This window comes from Drosophila hydei, unplaced genomic scaffold (genome assembly GCF_003285905.1).
Source record: "Drosophila hydei strain 15085-1641.00,03,60 unplaced genomic scaffold, DhydRS2 tig00000290-arrow-arrow-pilon, whole genome shotgun sequence".
Taxonomy (NCBI): domain Eukaryota; kingdom Metazoa; phylum Arthropoda; class Insecta; order Diptera; family Drosophilidae; genus Drosophila; species Drosophila hydei.
In genome coordinates, this window is record NW_022045704.1 from 322,413 (window position 1) to 341,484 (window position 19,072).

Consider the following 19,072-nt stretch of genomic DNA (forward strand, 5'->3'; position numbering starts at 1 on the left):
TGTGTCAGACACAGGCCTCAGCCAGCAGCCAGCAGCCACTCAGGCCAACCACCGCCCACTCCATTGCCTTTTTAGTAGTTTTTAATGTTGTTTTGGTCCCCGAGGCTTTTGGCACTCAGCTCCAGCCACCCCGGACTATGTGTGGACCCATCTCCTCCCCCACTTCACTTACCCCTACAAGTCGCCTGGGGCGTTTTGTACTTTTCTACAAAATTAATTTTAACCACAGCCCCAACCACACTGCAATTGCAACAGTTCGATGATTAATGATTTGTTTTGGCCGGCACGCGATCGAGCCGCAACTGTTCCTTTTCCCTCCTCCTTAATCGCAATGACGAAATGACGAAATGTGATATTGCCCAGCTCAGTTGTTGTTGTTGTTCGTCTTTTTTTATTGGCTGATATTATTCATTTCTTTGTTCCTTGTAATTCATTAATAATTTTTATGGCTCTTTCCCAGTAATCACAGCGTGCAGTGTAAGTCAAATGTGTGTCATGATAAATGCAGCAGATTGTGAATTATGAAAGCGCTGTTCGAGTGTGTTAGCTAAGGCGCAATAGTGTAATGTATAAGAAGAATATATTGCTAAGATTATATATGAGCAGTTCTTACTACTCAAAATATGTGAATAGCACTCGAGTGGAGCGTCTCAACTACTTAAGTTGATAGATGGATTAGATGGAACATCTAGAACAAACTTGTTTGACCCTTCCTTCGGCTTCCTTACTTTCAGGCTCGATGCGGCACCTCAACAGCAGTGCGCCTCAGGTATTCAAGCAAAACGGTCGATTCTTATACAAAGTCTCATCAAGCACAATTATTTTTTTTTGCTTACTCTCCGCTTACTTTATGCATGAATACATTGCCAAAAAAATAAATTTATTTATCGAGACTAATTCTTCTCTTCTAAAATAAGATTATCGCAATATCTTAACATCTCACACATGTTGAAGATAATCTGAACTGAGTTAATTCGATGGCCAGCAAATCTAGTTGGCCATTTTACTTTCAACTTTATTGAACTATAAACTGTTTTAGTTATTAAAAGCATGCTTTCATTTAAATATATATAAGCTGTGTTTGCCCAAATATGTCACAATCTAAACATAATCAGGCTCATCTAACCCAACCATTTTATTCATCAGATACAACTTATTTATCAGCAAGAACAATTTCAAATTCCAATTTTAATTCTGACTTAAAAAAAATATTTTTATTTTGTGTGTAAAAACATATTCTATTAAAAACATAATTTTACAATTTGAAATAAATCATTTAAATAACATATTTAAATAAAAATGAGTTTTCTTATTAATTATACTGTATATTAAAATTCATTTAAAAATTATATTTAAAAAATAAATCAATATTACCAATTTCCAAAATAATATAAATTTAGCTAATAACTTTTCTCGTATTCTTAAAATTCCAGCTCTTCGGCTCTAATTTGCAATTGGAATACTCATGAAGTCGATTCGATTCAAGATGCTGTAAGTGTTGACTATGCGCGCTGTTTGCCATTTTTCAAGCTGTCAGTGGCAGACATGCCACACGCCACATGCCACAGCCGTGCTAGTCTTGCCACCTTGGCCTGTGCTGCAAGCAGCACAATAAAAAGACAAACATATTGACAGCTCAATGCCATTACCGTAATGTTTAAATAAAAAAATTTGCATTCATTTAACTGAAGCTGGGCGTCAGCTACAGGCAAGGGGCATGCCCCTTTGCCTTTCGACTGGCGCCAATCAGTGGCACGTCAAAGTGTAACGCGCAGCAACTCGACATATGTTTCACACGCAACTTTGCAAAAATTCATAAAAATTGCAAATGTGACGCAACAACAACAAGTGGCATGTGGCATGTGGCATGTGGCATGTTGCAAGTAAAAGTGTCCTGACGATTGGGGCGTTGTCAACTGATGAAAAGTTGAAAATGCCAACAGCATCATCAACAGGCCCCGCTACTGCCACGCCTCTTACACCTCCACCCCACCAGCCTTTGAAATTAATGATATTTTTGGCTTGAAATACATTTAAAGTGAAAAGCGCGAAAAGCCTTTGCGGCAAATCGTGCAGACTGGGAACTGCAGCACATGTGTGCCGCCTCAGCCGAAGCTCGTCTTCCTCTGCCTGACTGTCTGACTTTTCATATCCGTTTTGCAATTTTTAAGCCTTGGCGAAAATGGTTTTTCCTGCGCTTTGTGTTGCGTAAATTGACATAGCTTTGCTTTTTAGCCACATCAGTGCTCGGGAAGGGGAAGGGGCAGAGGGAGGGGGAGATGGTTGGAGGGTTGAGGGAGGTGTCGGGTTTCCTTTACAGCTCGTTATGCTAATATCTTGTTGGCGTAAAGAGTTTTGATTAATGATCCTTTGCAGTCTTGCTAAAAAATGAAAGTGTGACAGCTGTAGCCGCTAGAAATTATAAGTTAACAATTTTTCTACAATAAGTCGAGAATAATGCGTATGTTATTTGAAAAAGGGATTGGCTTACATACAAAAGAAACTCTTCGTTTACATTATAAAAATATTATTATATTCTTAAATAAATTATTTTTATATATAATAAAAATTCAGCTCAAATGCAAATGTTTCAGTATTTTTAAGGCAATTATATAATACATTGCTTTATATAGATGGGATTTTTATACCTATTAGAAGCTCATAAATGAATTGTTGAAGGATATTTATATAACTGCCAGAGGTCTAAAGAGTTTAGCAGAGGTCTAAAGAGTTTAGAACTCCAATAATTCTTGTATGATTTTTATCTTCCGGCTTTTAGGCTTATGAGAACTGGCTCTAGCTTTATTTTAAAAGAACTTAACATAGATGGTTCATGGCATCTAATCAATTATATAGACTTATAAATATATATAGACTTTGAATACACATCACTCTAACAAGCTTACAGAGCTGATAATAAACTTAAAGTTTCCTCTGCCTAAAAATATTTCAAAACAATGCAAACTCTCTTGTTATATATATATGCATAACTCTCCACTTATAACAAAAAAAAAAAAAGAAAAAGGTTTTATCTGCGGTCGGTTTGGGCTTCATATTACATGACTACTCTACTCTTTCAATATTTAATCAGTGACGAGAGGTAGCTCAGGACACGGCATAATAAGGCAGGCTGGCAGGCCGTCAGGTTGGTCGTCTGACGGGCATCGACTTCGACTTTGTGGACCCTTAATCAAAAAATCAAACAATTGACATTCAATATGGTCTAATTTTTTACGCTGCCATTAAACAAATTATTGGCAGGGCATCAACTTGGGGCGAGCTGCAGACAAAACAAACGCAATATGACAGGCAGCTTGGCCTGCCCAAGGGACCAGCGAGTCGAGGGGTAGGGAGAGCACGTATCAATAAACCAAACAACGAACTGCAAACAATGCTGAGTGACTGGTAATTGAAATTTTAGATTTTAGAATAGCAGAGTACAGAAACCACATGCCAAGGTGCCACAACATGTTGCACACAACTGTACCATAGTTCGTTTTTTTCTTCTCTGCATTTGACGCTCATCAGACGCAGGCGTTGGAAAAATGGAAAATAATTGCGGCAAATTTGATGTAAAATAAGTCAGAAATGTCGGCAAAGGTCGCGCGCACACACACGGAGCCATTCGCATTCCCATTTCCGCATAATTAAGTGCACTCAAAGGACACTCGCAGACTGGCAGGACAATGCAACGCGTCGAGGATTTATGTGTGGCACTTGAGTGCCGCCGCACAAAAATTAATTCAAATAAAAATAACGGTGGACCAACACGAAGTGGGACAATAACTGGGCCGAAAGTTGAGCTAATCCTCGGGCATCCTTCTGTCATTGTCCTTGCTGACTGGTTGCTAATATTATGCCACACGCCACACCTCTGACTCAATTGGTCGAGCAGGCCGCTCAAGCTGTTTGCTTCATTTCCGCATTTAATCACCCTAGGAAAATTCTTTGTTCGCCACGTTTTGACACCAGCTCAGAAATCAGAGCAGAAAACATGCCAGGAAAAACTAATTTCCCGTTAATGAGGGTGCCAGGTCCTTCTCATTTCTTTTTTTTTTTTTTTTTTTTTTTTTGATTTTACTCTGCCTAAGACTTTTCTCGCTCACACACACACACATGCGTCTCATTAATAATTTTCGGACTGCCTCGGATCGAGATTAATTTGTGACCGGGCAAAAAGTGACGTGCGCCTGTCAGAGGAAAACGCTTGGCCACATTTTCTTTTATCTTCATAATCGAGCAGCAAGCAACTGGCAATTGGAATCTGCGCCACGAAGCGTTAAATTGTTATTAATTGAATTGAGAGTCAAAAGTGTGTAAGTGTGTGTGTGTGTGTGGTACAAGTTTTAATTGGATTGCCAGCTTAGCTATATGGAGATTAATAGAGTATTTTTTATTGAATTAAATCAAATGCAAATCTGGAATGACGTTTTCTTAATTAGAAAATCTAAAATATTTGTATAAAAATAATAATATTTAATAAGATATATATTTTTATTGATATAATATTTATAGATAAAATTACAAGGCAAAAAAGAAAGTCCAAACAGTGAACTTTCAATTAATAAAAATACTTAGATGCAAAAGTAGACTGGCATTAATTTGGAGACATAGAATCTAAGTATATAGCATCAAATTGTCAACCAAACAAAATATTTATTATTGTTATTATTTAAATTGTTGTTATAAGCTGAGCTCAAGACAAGAATTTTACTCTGCATTCACACTTAATTTTATTATTTTTCAATATTTCTCTCGAACAACTGAAGTCGTCGCTATGCCTTTTTTTTAATTTTTAACTAATAGGATCATTCTTCATTCAAAGATTCACTTTTTGCATACAAATTACTTATATATAATGATATCTTTATTAGTTATTTCCTGAGTTAGGCTAAGATTTCATTAGGCAGCGAAACATTGTTGAATTAATTTGAAAATTCAATCTTATATATTTCAGTTTGGAATAGATTTTCAGAATAGCTCAAGATTACACAAGAGAATTCTATAAATTGCCACTTGAATAGCCTTTCCATGGGATGTTAAGAGTCTCGTTAAATCTATTAAACGGCATATGGTAAATATTTGTCATGCAGCCACTTATGAGGGCACCGATGATACAGAGATTCAGACTGCTCAACTATTCATAAGCAATATTATTCATATAAGTATGCTCGGCTGCCTTATAACCCTCGCGCGAGTCGTGTTGATCTGGCGAAAAAGGCTTGTCATTGTCATTGTGGGTCATTCGTGTGGAAATCGACAGCATTTCAATAATTCTTTTTATTGCACACGAGCTATGCACAAACACGCGCAGTTGAATGCCTAAACACAATGCATAGGCAGCATAGTTGTTGTTGCTGTATCTCACAGAGATACAAAACAATTTCAATTTATGCTCGAAATGCACCCAAAAAACGACTCGCAAACGAAGCGCTCGGTGTTTATTAAATTGTTGCGCCATGGCCTGAAAAGGGGTGAGAGTTCAGGGTTCGAAGAGCAGAGAGCCTCAGGCCAAAGGCTGACAGCGCCGTGGTGGGCCTTGAAAGGGGAGGGGGACACCTTTATTAATTTGGACAATGTAATGCGCCATCGTCAAGCTGGCCATAAATCTGGGCAAACGAGCCGGGCGACATGTGAGTCTTTCAACAAAAGCCATTGAAATGCGTATGAAATAAAATGCCTGAATCAGACAAAAATAAGAAAAACACAAAAAATATCATCACATTTTTCATGTGCTGGTGCTCGTGCTGTGCATTCAGTCAACCATTCCACAAACCGAAAATATCGAGAGAAAATACATACAGAAAATAGTAAAACAGCAAGCCAAAAATATTTCATAAATTGAATTGTTTTTTGCATTGTTTTCCTTGTCAGAGACGAACGTATTTTGCCTTTCTATCCAAAAAGTCAACAAAAAATAACAACAATTTAGTTGAACTGCTGAACAAAATGGGTTTTTCATACATGATTTATAACACATTTAGAATATAGTCACTAAAAAAACTAGAGAAGAGTGACTGAAAGAGAGAGAGAGAGCGACGGTAATATATATACTTTGAAATATAGTTTAGCTTAAAAAAAAATTTTACATGTGAAACCTTAAGCTGAGTTTAGTTTTTAATCATAAACTAACTACGCTTATATATTTTATACTCAAATCGATATTTATCGATATGTGTTAGCGAATGATTGTGTTTTTTTAACTAAGTTGAACAAAGTCGAGCTAGAATTAATTCGATATTTATCTAAGTTAATGTTAGAGTCACCAGAAGGTTCTTCTACCTACAGACTATATAGTATATTGACTTAGTTTGGCATCATGAACAGCTGTACATATACTAAAAAAAATATTTAGATATATGTGGTTATCGATATACAGCGCAACATATCGATTGAAGCAGTTGGCTTAGTTTATGTAATACTGCAAAAGCATTTGAACCTGCTCTAAATCATGAGTTAAGTCAGTCAACAGATTTTATATTAACTCAAATCGATATTTATCGACGTGTGGGATAGTTAATAGTTATCGATAGTCAGCAAAGCGCTTATATTTAGGGAGTTGCATTTGTTTATGTAAGTCATAAAGCCAACAGAAGTTGTTGAGCTTGTTTTAAGCCTTCTAGCTATAGTCTATATAAGCTATCGACTCAATTCATCACGTCGAATTTCTCTAAACATCTTTCATATACATATATAGGCAATTGATAACTGAATGATGAGAATTTATATATAATTTCTTTCAATTCTAAGCAACAATCAAACTTATTAAAAAGTTCTTTAATGGAACTTACATTTTTTAAGAAATTAAAGCTCAACAAAAGTTTAAAATATGATATATAATGACAACATTACTATATATAACGGCTTATGGTTTTTTAAATATGATAAATTGTGGGACGACAGATAAACTGAGGGAAACTGCTTCACAGTTGCCAAATTGTTGGCAAAGATTTGCACAGGACGAGAGCAAGTTTCAGCCGCAATCAGAGCCGCAGAATTTTGGTGAAGGTTCGTAAATTTGCGGCACGATTTTGGCGTGTGCGGCTGACACCCGCCACGCCCCCAGTTGCCCTGTTGCCTTGTTCCACTGTTGGCCTTAAGGGCGAGCAGTTTAAAATCGGCAAGCGACGACCGACGAGCGAATTGAATTTAAATTTGCTGATTATGCGGCCCAAGCGCCACTTGGCCGGGTGCTCAAGTAGTGCGAATAATGGTTATATTGAGCCATAAAAGAAATTAAGTCAAACATTATTTTTAGCTGTAAGCAAGCCCCTTAGCTCTAGCTCTACACTGTGCTACATGTGCCTCGGGTCGAACAACTTTCACCACCTTTTTGAACTCTGCGAACAATATTATTGATACATCGCCAGCTTCTCAATGGATTGTAAACGCTTTCTGAAGAGCCAGCGACACGGGGTGTCCTCTATGTGTATGTATCCTGTCTATAGGCTATCTGCGACGCAAATTACAATATTTCAACATACTTTCAAGTGTTGTTTGATGCGGCCCCATGCGCGGCTTACAGATGATTTTCTGGGATTTACGACGCCAGCTTTCAGCTAAATACAAAAAAAAAAAAAATGAAATAAAAATTGAGAGAAATTTTACAATCTGCGCTGCGGGCGGGCGTCAGGAAGTTGTTAAATTACTTAGAAGATGTGGCGTTGCTTCTCTCTTTTTATATGTAATTTAAAAATGATTATTACATAAGCTCCGGGCGGCGGGAGAAGCGACCGAAATCAATGCATAAATTAGAATTTCGCCTGATCTTTATTGTTATTCAAATGACGGCTCAAATGATAATGATTGACTGGCACTTGCGACGCCTAAGCTGTCAATAATTCAAAGCATGTGCTGCCAGCTACTCTTTCATGAAGTGCAAAAGGAGTATATTGGTTTTATGTGCTGTGAAGAGTTTTTACTGTGTCTGCTGCGGTAGCTAAGGTCTTGGGACTGGGAGGCTATTATTTTGTAGTAGATGATTTGGAATCTGATATATATGAGTATATAATTATATTCATGCAGACCTCACAGTTGTCAAAATCTAGAGTAATTCCTTCTGTTGCAAGTTGCTACAGTTGCACAGCTGAAAGTCAAATATTCCTAAAGACTATCAAGTCAAAGTGTATATCCCCGCTTACAATCAGAGAAGACTCATGACTGTTAAACTGCTCTTGGCAGCTAAATCATATCAAACCTTAACAAACTTAACTTTTGTACCTGAATCTGAACGAGTATGAAGCAGTCGTATAACGTCGTTCTTGGTACTTTACAACCGCCAATGGCAGCTAATAAAAAAAGGAGCCGCGATGATGCGGCCTGTCGATTTCCCAGGCGAGTTGCGCTAAGCCGCTGAAGTTGTGCAGCTGTAATTAGACTGAATTCGTATTCAAATTCAATTCATTTGCTCACTTTGCCAGTCAAAGTGCTGTGTGCAGGCAGGTAATCCTTCGTGAGCAATCCTTCCTGACTTCCTTTAATTTGGCAACTCTGTAGTCGAGCAAATGATATTTTCATAGCGCACGCTGTTAATTTAATGTAAACTTTGTGGTCACGTGTCGACCTGCGCCCAAATGTAACTAAAATCAAAGCAAACTATACACACATGTGTGTGTGTGTGTGCGTGTGTGGTTTACAAGTGTTTTGACATCTAAACGCGTTTTGTGCTCAAAATGACCAGCAACAAAGGCTGCGGCTGCTCGGCACTCGTACGGATCCCGGGTCTATTGCCCAGGGAGCTCTTACACTTGTGCAATTGGTGGTATTTTACCCTAACTGTGGGAACCGAACCCGAATCAACCCTGTGAAAACAACACAAACATGAACAACTGTACCTACTCCGACGTATCGTGTATGTAAATGAATCGCACTTAAACGGCTAGACTAGTAAATTATGATAAATATTATATTCCACAAATTTGTTTAATTGCAAATTTATATAAACAACTGAATTGTATTCCCATACCTTTCATATGCATAATACAGTTCAATTTGTAATTTTTGTAACCAGCTTTACTCTTCGAAATATACTTTTAAAGTGCAATATTAACACTTTCAATTAATAGAATTGTACAGAATATTTAAATTCTCTTCATGCTACTAGACTTCAAGTATTTCTAAGAGCACTTTTGGTTGAGATTATCTTCACGCTAGTTCCAGCTCCTGATAAAGCACTCAAAACACGCAAAACATTCACTAAGCTTAATACTCCTTTATTAAATAGTTAATAACAGTATATAGTTGTGTTTCCACAGTCTTGAAGCCTTAGCCCACCTCAAGCTTTAATGACTAAGTTACTGCTTCGATCCTCTATTTTTTTTAGCAAAAATTATATATTTGTCTATATATCCTGCAAAGCTTTGAAGCAAGAGTTTCAAAATTTGATAGATAAATTATTGCTGACCTCCTCTTCAGAATTACCAAAAATTATTTAACAGTTTTTAGACCGAATATAATGCAGTTCTGCTATAATATAGATTTCAATGACTCAGAAAATACATATGTATATTTCTTATAAATATAGCCAAGTGGGTCTACTTGACTATATTTAATTTGAATTTTTGCTAAGGTTTGATTTTGCAATTCATTTTAAATACAAAATAAATATATAATTTTTTTCAATTTATTTTATTTTTAAATACAAAATTACAATTTTCTTCTAAATGCTGCTTTAAATAAGTAAATAAATATATATATATAATTTGGGGTATTTAGTTTCTCTTTAGCCTCTAGCGGTGGCTGCCACATTGGCAGCACTTTGAGCAATGTCAACAACTTGAATCGTAGCATCTCGAACATGTTGGCCAATGCGCTCCTGTAAAGGTATTCAATATTATTAAATATATAAATATACACACAAACATATATATATAGTTAGTTAACTTACAATTCTCTTGCCCAGTCGCTTCCAGAAATCTGCCTTTGCTTGGCCCATGCAAATGGCAAAAATAAGCAGAGCGAAGATGAAGATCTTGTGAAAGTTCATGTCAAAGCTGCAAGATGTTGCTGTAGCAATCGAGATTGATAAACTGATGACCGACTGGACCAGCATTAGCCGCTTTTATACCCAAAAAGAATCAAAGCGGGCTTCTGTTTCAATGGGGATTTTGTTTGCTCAAATTCGATGACTCATGGGAAAAGTCTGTGTTTGAGCAATAAGATCAATTTTGATAACGGAATTTCATTTCAAAATTAATTTGTGCTAAAATTGAGTGTAAATTGCATACTTTTAACTATGCATGATTCACTCTGGAGTAAATTCTTTATACTATTCACTTTTAGTTTAGCAAATAGTTAAGTGTAATGAATAATCATTGCCAAACAGGTTCCATCACAAACAGACCAAGAGCTCAACTAACTTGACTAATATGAAATCAATAAAAATTAATTAAATATTAAAATCAAGTTAAAAAGTCCCTTGAAAATATTTTGAATCGGAAATAGCAAAGTTTTAGGACTTTTCTCATTTCATTAAAATTAAATCTAAAATTCCAAAGTCACTGACTTGTGCTTCTGCTTGTGATTTTTTCGTTAAACTTAATTCTGGATTTTTGTTTGTTTTTTTTTTTTTGTTTGTCAATAATTTTGCAAATTTTAGAGTCACGACTGCTATCTCTCTAGTTGTTCCACTTTTATTGATTGTTTCGGAATAGACAATTTACACAGTTTCCGGCTGCAAAATTATAGTTAAGTAATTTATTTATTCATTTCATGTTTCATAACTCCAATTTCGGTTTAGTTTAGTTTAGTTTCGATTTGTTTCGCTTAGTTTAATTTAGTTTAGACAATTGAAATTTTGTGTATAATGGTTTTATGAAAATGTTAGTAAGAGAATATATATTTTTAATAAGGACATGAGTCGATTTAGCCATGTCCGTCTGTGCGTCAGAGTGTCAGTCCATATGTATGAATACAGCGATCTCGTAAAGCACAAAAGCTAGAGACTTTAAATGAATTTCTATACTCATCCCCTTATCCCCTATTATCAATAAAAATCGATCAAATATATTTTAAGTATCACAGGCGCATAGATGCCAAAATTATGCTCTGAACATGTTATTAGGAAAGTCTATCTAGATGAGAAATTATGCAAGAATTAAATCCCATAGTACAGCTCATATACAGCCCAAGCGCAGCAGCTGCGCTAACAGTGCATTAAGCAGAGCGCATACGTGCTTATGTGTGTGTGCGTATATATGTGCATCTATGTATAAGGTAATCGTGGAATGCTTGGAATATCACCGCCTCACTGGCTTCAGTGCATCTCCTAGTCCAGTCGTCTCGACTAGAGCGTGCTTTCTTGTTTTTAATAAGCTTTGAGAGGAATTTATGTATTTTACAATTATTAAATATTATATATTCGAATCAACAACTTGGGTTATCAGCTTTGATACTTTGTGTTGTAGCTCGAGACGCATTATTTGCTAAATAATCAAAAATCATATAATTCTACATACGTCTGACATGAGACGATTGTCGTTATATTAAAACGTATTTTAGGGCTAAGTCCCAATCTGGTGTATATTGAAGCATGCTTCCTAGAAAATGGTTGTATGTAACTTTTTGGCCTAACATAAATACATACATCATATAAGATTCTGCTAAAGGTACAAGAGTTAATAAAAAAAATATGTTGCTTCCTTTTGATCAATGTATTTACAGAATTTATTATAAAAGTCTTATAGTAATCAAATAAATAAAAATTTAAAATAAATAATAATAAATTCGGTGCATGTTTAGCCTCTGGCTGTGGCTGCAACGTTTGCTGCCTGCTGAGCAATGCCCAAGGCCTGGATGGTGGCATCTCGAGTGTGCTGGCCAATGCGTTCCTATAGGAATATAAATATTATAAGTAATTTGTTTTAGTTGATTTTAGTTTTTAAAGACTTACGATTTTCTTGCCAATCTTCTTCAGCCAACCAGCCTCGGATTGACCCATGCTGATGGCCAGGATGAGGGCGACAAAGATGAAGATCTTGTAGAAGTTCATGTTGAGTTTGGGTATATAGAAATATTCCTTGGAATTGGAGAATGAAGACTTGAGTTGTAGCTGTAGTTGCTGATGCTGAGCGACTGATGAATTGTGCAGCCAGCCCCAGTCGCTTTTATAGCTCACGTAATCTGAGCAGGCGCTGATAAGTTCGTTGGTAAAAAACTGAACAGTGGCTGAACTCATGAGGGGATTTTGTTTGGCGAAAAAGTACACTGGTTAAATCCAAGACTGTTACATTGAAGTTCAAATAGGAAGTTATGTTCTATATGGTAAGGTATTAAATATATGAATCATTCAAGCGTCAAATTTTTTGCATGTTGGTAAAATTTGTATATTCCATTAAAACTGTGCATTTAGAGGGATTATAGCTAAGTAACAAATTTTGCGTTTCAAACATTTCAAATCAGCGCTTTGGCAAAAATTCTGGTGTTTCCGCACTCTATCTCTCTCTCTCTTTCGCTCTCTTTCTAACTCGGTTTACTTGCCTCTCTCTTAAAAAGCTTTAAAAAGCCACTCTAATCTAACTGTCACTTAATTGATTTGTTGCTGCATATCCAAAAAACATGTTTAACAACAAGTTTTAAAGACAACAAATAATAATTTTTACAATAATTTTAATTTATTAGTACTTTTTCAAAAATTCTAATAAAATAATTTATTGTTGCTGGTGTTTTTTTGTATTACTGATTAAGTTTAGTAGCCTTGATATTTTCTGATTCAAATCTAGGTTTCTTCTATAAAAATGAATGAATTGCTGAATGGTGAAAACATAATTTTTCTGTTGCTATTCTGTAATCTGTAAGAGCAACTATAGAACGGAATATTCAATGCATATGTAACACTTTGATTTGCCAATCGATGATCATCAAAAACTCTTTCAAATATTCATATGAGATTCTATATACGACTTATCAGAACTCAGCCCATCTGTATGGAACTTGAGTGTTGCAGGCTGTATGGAGAGAAGGTCAGGCAGGTAATACAGTTGATAATAAGAAATATAGCTTGGTGTTCTTTTTGATCAATGTATTTACAATATTTATTATAAAAGTCTTATGGTAATTAAATAAATATATTTTTAAAATAAATAATAATAAATTCGGCGCATGTTTAGCCTCTGGCTGTGGCAGCAACGTTTGCTGCCTGCTGAGCAATGCCCAAGCCCTGGATGGTGGCATCTCGAGTGTGCTGGCCAATGCGTTCCTATAGGAATATAAATATTATAAGTAATTTGTTTTAGTTGATTTTAGTTGTTAGAGACTTACAATCTTCTTGCCAATCTTCTTCAGCCAACCCGCCTCGGATTGACCCATGCTGATGGCCAGGATGAGGGCGACAAAGATGAAGATCTTGTAAAAGTTCATGTTGTGTGAGGGTATTTAGAAATATTCCTTGGAATTGAAGCGTTAAGAGTTGACTTGTAGCTGTAGCTGCTGATGCTAAGCGACTGATGCATTGAGTAGCTCGCCTCAGTCGCTTTTATAGCTCGCGTCATATGAGATGCTGATAAGTTCGCAGTTAAAAAAGTGCACTGTGGATGGATGGATGGAGGGGATTTACTTGGCGAAAAACGCCACAGATTACAGATTTGCAGGGCAGGCTATGCTGCTTATAAGAACTTGTGTGTGAGTTGTTAAAGAAATTATATATGAGTATGCAGTTAAATATTCATGAAATGTGACTACTTACCCAAAAAAAATCGAATCTAACTTTTAGGCAAACAGAACAGAGCTTATCCCAGTAGCTTGCCAACAAACAAACAATTCTCGGTATTTCTTCCTCTCTCTTTCGATCTCTTCTTCGCTTAATTATTCACTCTGCTCGAACTGTCGTATGAATTGGCTTTGATCGGGTAACCACCAAACATGTTTGTCATGCCATAAAGGCAACTAAAAATTGGGTGAAATACAAATTTCTACTACACATTGAATTTGTGAATGAAAGTTTTCGCGGGTTTTTCTGCGCTTCGAATGCTGACTGTAGCTGGGGAATATATGAATATATGAATATGTCGCTGCCCCGATCGGGCCGCTGATAATGACATTGACGGATCACTTGAGCGAGCAAACACACACGTAATAAAGAATCGCAGAAAGCAGGTTTTTTGTTTGAGCTTGCCAATTGCTTTTGTTTTATTTTTGCTGATTGTCGATGCTGCTCTCTGTGTCAGCTGTGTTGCCATCGGGCTTTATCAGCTCCTCCGCGCTGTTATCAGCTAATTGACATGATTGCTCTGCTCTTCTGTGCGCCCTGGAAGAAGTGCATACTGTGAATCCCAAGTGGTTCGATTGACAGAAAAATTCCCCCATCAATCTACAGATAGCACCTAAGTAAACCGAGCTCTATACAAAAGACTACCTGATTATAGCAGAATAAAGAGCTGAGGAAGTGTAAATACTGAAACAGCTATATGGAGTACATCCATGTTTACACACATGTTTAGCACCTCTCAATTGCAGCTATAGTAAACACTCACACAGGAAGGTCATGAAAATAGTAGTGCTGCACAACACGAAGCCTAGACCAAAAGAAAATTACTTTCTCCGATAATAGTAGTCATAAGAGTTGACACTACTATTTTAATGTACAACTAAATATTGTTTATTTTTCTTTCTTCAGCCTTGAAGCGCTCAAGTTTGACACACAAAAAATCTAAATTAATAAAAAATATATTAATATTAATATTCGTTTCATATTGTTATCAAAATTTTGTGTTTATCACTAAATTGTGCTGAGCAGCATTTAGTACTCAGTCACACTACTATTTTTATGAACAGTGCAGTATGACTTCTACGTAAAATAATGAAACCTAAATTTAGACACTTAAATTTAGTGTTTATTAGATCTAATTAATGATATAGTTCATAAGAATGGATCTTATCTACCCCTAAGCATACTACAGATTTTACTATGCCAATTGCCGCTATTTTATGATCTTTTGATAAGTCCTTTTGTCATCTTTTATAATCAGTTCGTTATATATTTTTTACGAACTTGCCTTCTGGCTGGGTTATACTTCCTATAAGTTCCATTACTAAACGTTGTTATCAGTTAGCAAGTTTTTATGCTCATGCACTTGCTGAAAAGGGTATATTAGTTTGTCCGTCCATCTAGAGTCCCAAAAATTGATACTGGAATTACTGCAAAGATCTTTTACACGCCTGCTAGGGGCATGGTTAATCAGCTCTGTGTTTTTTCACAAATTCTGTTATACATATAAAGATGCTAGAGATTTGAAACTGAAACTGAACTGAAATTTGAATATACGTATATATAAATATTCATAGTTTTCCACTCACTCAAGGCATGGCATATCAGCCAACAAATTATATTTTCCAAAATCTTGTACGTAGATCTCCAATAGATTCCCTCTTGAGATTTACCAAAATGATTTAAATTTTGTTGTGAGCGAGTATACTGCAGTCAGTAGCGACCGTCTGCAAAATTTGTACTTGATTTTTATAGCAAATAGAATATAAACTATGTTTTGCGAGTTTTGAAAGACGAACTTATACAAGGCTAAATTAATATATTTTTAAATCTCACATAAGTATATACAATATTAATTTTATTATATTGCTTTTATGTTTTCCAAATGACACAGTTGGACAAAATGCAGCTCGAGCAGAGTGTTCTGGTGATGATACTTTTCGAATCTAAATAGATAATATTTAATTCAGAGTGTTACAGATATGTTTTTTTACCCTTCTTAAAATCCATGGCAACAACTTTCCATTGGGTTTCTCAGTTTCCATTTTATTGGCACTCATTTTGGATGCATTATGTACCCAGCAGTGCAAGTAAATTGTAAGCCTTGCCAAGTTATTAAATACATTTATTAACATATGTAACAAGTAAGGCTTTCCAAATTGTGCGACCAATAACTCAGTGGATTAGCACAGCCTAATTAAAGATTCCTCTCAAATAGTCTTCTGCTGGAACATTTGTATATCATTTCTTCAGAATTCTTCAAGCTTCGCCAGCGGGAATCACATATACCTAGCGCACCTCACATTGCCTTTTTTTGCCAGACAAAGTAAGTCCCCGGTCAGCTGTATCTCTGCTCTCCGAGACTTATCAGCGACGTTGAGTTATAAAAGCGACTGGGGCTGGCTACACAATTCATCAGTCGCTCAGCATCAGCAGCTACAGCTACAAGTCAACTCTTAACTCTCCCATTCCAAGGAATATTTCTATATACCCAAACTCAACATGAACTTCTACAAGATCTTCATCTTTGTCGCCCTCATCCTGGCCATCAGCATGGGTCAATCAGAGGCGGGTTGGCTGAAGAAGATTGGCAAGAAAATCGTAAGTCTCTAACAACTAATATCAACTAAAACAAATTACTTATAATATTTATATTCCTATAGGAACGCATTGGCCAGCACACTCGAGATGCCACCATCCAGGGCTTGGGCATTGCTCAGCAGGCAGCAAACGTTGCAGCCACAGCCAGAGGCTAAACATGCTCCGAATTTACTATTATTTATTTTAAAAATATATTTATTTAATTACCATAAGACTTTTATAATAAATACTGTAAATACATTGATCAAAAAGTACATAAACAAAAGAAATCTTATAAATTGATTTACTCTAGCTGACCTTCTCTCTAGACTGTCTCATCTTACATACAGGTGAGCTGAGTTCTGATAAGTTGCGCATAGAGAATATCATATGGATTTTTGTATGATTGTCTGTATGTATTGATGCATGTATGTCAGAGTTTATGTATGTATTTCTGTACAATATATATAAAGTTCATTGACTGAGTGTATTTGCTTAATAAAAATGTTGCAAAAAGTGTGGCAATGAAAGCTTTGGTGTGGTTTAGTGTTTAGCTTGATTGAAGTCTTTAAAATATTAGTTATGATAGTTATGATGATCTAGGAGTAACTGTTTTGTTTGCCAATTCTTCGAGCTGTGCTCTCCTTAGTCTATGCTTGTGAGAAGCTAAGTGGAAGGGAGTGAGTGGGTTTTGATGCATGAGGTGTCTTGGACAGTGTTAATTATGTCTTCATTCTTAGCTAGTGGGAATCCAACGATTCCTCTAAAATGTATATCCATTTAGTCTGAATTATTGTCCTTTAAAGCATAAGGTTTGGAGTGCTATCAAAGTTAAGGTTTGTTATTGAGTAACCAATCCATACTTTGTGCCTCGTGTTCCTTTCTCAGGCGAGTGTAGAGTACAGTGTGAATTCTGAGTATCTTTGATAATTTGTCTGTATATGCATATCTATCTATTCATATAGAGATCTAAAAGCGAACTCGACTCCCTTACACTCCACGGTTACCAATTATGCTCTGTACCTGATTACCTTACCACATATGATTTTCGATCTCTTTATCATACCTGACACCCATCACTTTGAGCTGGTTACAACAAGGCATTTGTAGCTTTCGTATCACCCTCTCGCTCTCTATGCAAATAGCCGAGAACAAATGAAAACCAGTTGCATTTATTGTCTTATTTACGCTTCTCTGGGTGCTCAAAGTCTTTAGCAGGAACACGAACAAGATTATGCCAAGCTGTGCAGCTGGAATCGAAATCGAGTCGGAGTCGGAGTCGGAGTTGGTGTCGCTGTTATGTTTCCCAGTTTTGTCTGGGCTTTGGGGCTGTTATGACAGAGGCAGAGCTCTGGATATGGCTTGTGCCTGTCACTCAGCGGTTAATTCGAGCGATTTTATTTACAATTTAGCAAAAGGCCGCAACAGAAACAGCAGAAAACAGGAAAGTAAAGATACAGTTGATGGGCGGGGGGTTGGCGTTGCCTAGGCAATGCTTTGAATTTGACGTTGGCCAAAGTCAAGACCGAAGCGTTTTTACTTGTTAAGGAAATTAGTGGCATATCCTGACTATGGGCGCATCCTGCTGCCTGATATCCCACGTTGCCCACTGTTGACTTAATTCGTTCGTTGTCTTTGACTCGGTGGTTGATATGGCACAACAACAGCTTCCACGCACACTTGGCCAATAGTACCAATGGTAAACAAGTACAGTTGCAGCTCAAGAAGTACCAAAAATCCAACTGGGCAAATAAAAGAACCTACGGGAGACAAACAGCCACAGCCACAGCCACGCTTAGCAAACAAAATAATTCTTGTTGGAAGTTAATCAATAGCAAAATTCTTTAATTGAATATAAATATGATTACTCTAACAAAACAATTTGCTTGCTTTTGCAAGACTTTTCGGGAGCAATTGGGCTATAAAAGCGACGCTGGCTGGCTCTAGAATCCATCAGTCGCTAAGCAGCTACAACTCAACTCTTAACTCTCCAATAACAAGGAACACCTGAATATCACTGCTCAACATGAACTTCTACAAGGTCTTCATATTTGTTGCCCTCATCCTGGCCATCAGCACGGGTCAATCCGAGGCTGGCTGGCTGAAGAAGATTGGCAAGAGAATTGTAAGTCCTTAACGACTAATGTCAACTGAAACATTATGTATAATATATCTACCTCTATAGGAACGCATTGGCCAAAACACTCGCGATGCCACCATCCAGGGCTTGGGCATTGCTCAGCAGGCAGCAAATGTGGCCGCCACAGCCAGAGGCTGAAAAACGTTACAATTTCTGTCATTATCCTAAGGCTTACATACCCACAAATACTACAAATATATAGATCAAAAAGAACATAAGCAAAACATATCTTATTATTCACTGTAGATTCTGTATGACTCCATGAGCTGTGCTGACTTCTGACTGGATTCTTATATTTGAAAGAGTGTTTGAAGCCCATTGCATGAGGTGACAAATACTCAATCAGATCAAATAGTTGAAATAATTAAAGTAGAAGTTACGTTTGAATGCTAACACGTTTTGTTGACTACATTAAACTCAATCGCGATCAGTCGTTCGACCTGTAAAGACGTGAATTCGAACAGCCTTCGCTTAAGCTCTACTGCTGCAGAGTTCTAAAAATAGAACTTTGCGGTGCATTCTTCAACGCAACAGCAACAAAAACCGCACACGCAGCGTTTTCTTATCGCTTGCTTCCGCGTAACTCAATTGCTTTAATTGCAATTTACGAAATTTCGTCGCTTGGCGCGAGTGCGCCTGCACTCAAAAGC

General features: G+C 36.7%; 4 protein-coding genes and 1 long non-coding RNA gene across 5 annotated transcripts; 2 read left to right on the plus strand and 3 right to left on the minus strand.

Moving 5' to 3' along the window:
• Positions 1-9,719: 9,719 nt before the first annotated feature.
• LOC111603272 (cecropin-C-like) lies at positions 9,720-9,993 on the minus strand. The gene is made up of 2 exons (XM_023320785.2): positions 9,887-9,993; positions 9,720-9,814 (listed from the first exon to the last, which is right to left on the minus strand). Exons 1-2 carry the CDS (start codon positions 9,983-9,985, stop codon positions 9,722-9,724), a joined length of 192 nt encoding a protein of 63 aa, XP_023176553.1. The 5' UTR covers positions 9,986-9,993; the 3' UTR covers positions 9,720-9,721.
• A 1,647-nt stretch (positions 9,994-11,640) lies between these two features.
• On the minus strand, positions 11,641-12,054 carry LOC111603258 (cecropin-1/3-like). The gene is made up of 2 exons (XM_023320765.2): positions 11,891-12,054; positions 11,641-11,828 (listed from the first exon to the last, which is right to left on the minus strand). The coding sequence occupies exons 1-2, from the start codon at positions 11,987-11,989 to the stop codon at positions 11,736-11,738; spliced, it is 192 nt and encodes a 63-aa protein (XP_023176533.1). The 5' UTR covers positions 11,990-12,054; the 3' UTR covers positions 11,641-11,735.
• Positions 12,055-13,092: 1,038 nt separating this feature from the next.
• Positions 13,093-13,450, minus strand: LOC111603253 (cecropin-1/3). The gene is made up of 2 exons (XM_023320761.2): positions 13,258-13,450; positions 13,093-13,195 (listed from the first exon to the last, which is right to left on the minus strand). Exons 1-2 carry the CDS (start codon positions 13,354-13,356, stop codon positions 13,103-13,105), a joined length of 192 nt encoding a protein of 63 aa, XP_023176529.1. The 5' UTR covers positions 13,357-13,450; the 3' UTR covers positions 13,093-13,102.
• Positions 13,451-13,597: 147 nt separating this feature from the next.
• On the plus strand, positions 13,598-15,719 carry LOC111603254. The gene is made up of 3 exons (XR_002751671.1): positions 13,598-13,617; positions 15,597-15,629; positions 15,683-15,719. It is a non-coding gene; the product is annotated as an uncharacterized LOC111603254 (long non-coding RNA).
• Positions 15,720-16,115: 396 nt separating this feature from the next.
• Positions 16,116-18,560, plus strand: LOC111603262. The gene is made up of 4 exons (XM_023320774.2): positions 16,116-16,303; positions 16,366-16,452; positions 18,294-18,407; positions 18,468-18,560. The coding sequence occupies exons 1-4, from the start codon at positions 16,205-16,207 to the stop codon at positions 18,558-18,560; spliced, it is 393 nt and encodes a 130-aa protein (XP_023176542.2). The 5' UTR covers positions 16,116-16,204.
• The last annotated feature ends 512 nt before the right edge of the window (positions 18,561-19,072 follow it).

Coding starts and splice junctions, on each gene's coding strand:
- LOC111603272 (XM_023320785.2), bottom strand. CDS start 9,985: ATGAACTTTCACAAGATCTTCATCTTCGCTCTGCTTATTTTTGCCATT. Junction 9,815..9,886: donor AGCGACTGGGCAAGAGAATT/GTAAGTTAACTA, acceptor ATACCTTTACAG/GAGCGCATTGGCCAACATGT.
- LOC111603253 (XM_023320761.2), bottom strand. CDS start 13,356: ATGAACTTTTACAAGATCTTCATCTTTGTCGCCCTCATCCTGGCCATC. Junction 13,196..13,257: donor AGAAGATTGGCAAGAAGATT/GTAAGTCTCTAA, acceptor ATATTCCTATAG/GAACGCATTGGCCAGCACAC.
- LOC111603258 (XM_023320765.2), bottom strand. CDS start 11,989: ATGAACTTCTACAAGATCTTCATCTTTGTCGCCCTCATCCTGGCCATC. Junction 11,829..11,890: donor AGAAGATTGGCAAGAAAATC/GTAAGTCTTTAA, acceptor ATATTCCTATAG/GAACGCATTGGCCAGCACAC.
- LOC111603262 (XM_023320774.2), top strand. CDS start 16,205: ATGAACTTCTACAAGATCTTCATCTTTGTCGCCCTCATCCTGGCCATC. Junction 16,453..18,293: donor ACGTTGCAGCCACAGCCAGA/GGCTAAACATGC, acceptor AGGAACACCTGA/ATATCACTGCTCAACATGAA. Junction 18,408..18,467: donor AGAAGATTGGCAAGAGAATT/GTAAGTCCTTAA, acceptor CTACCTCTATAG/GAACGCATTGGCCAAAACAC.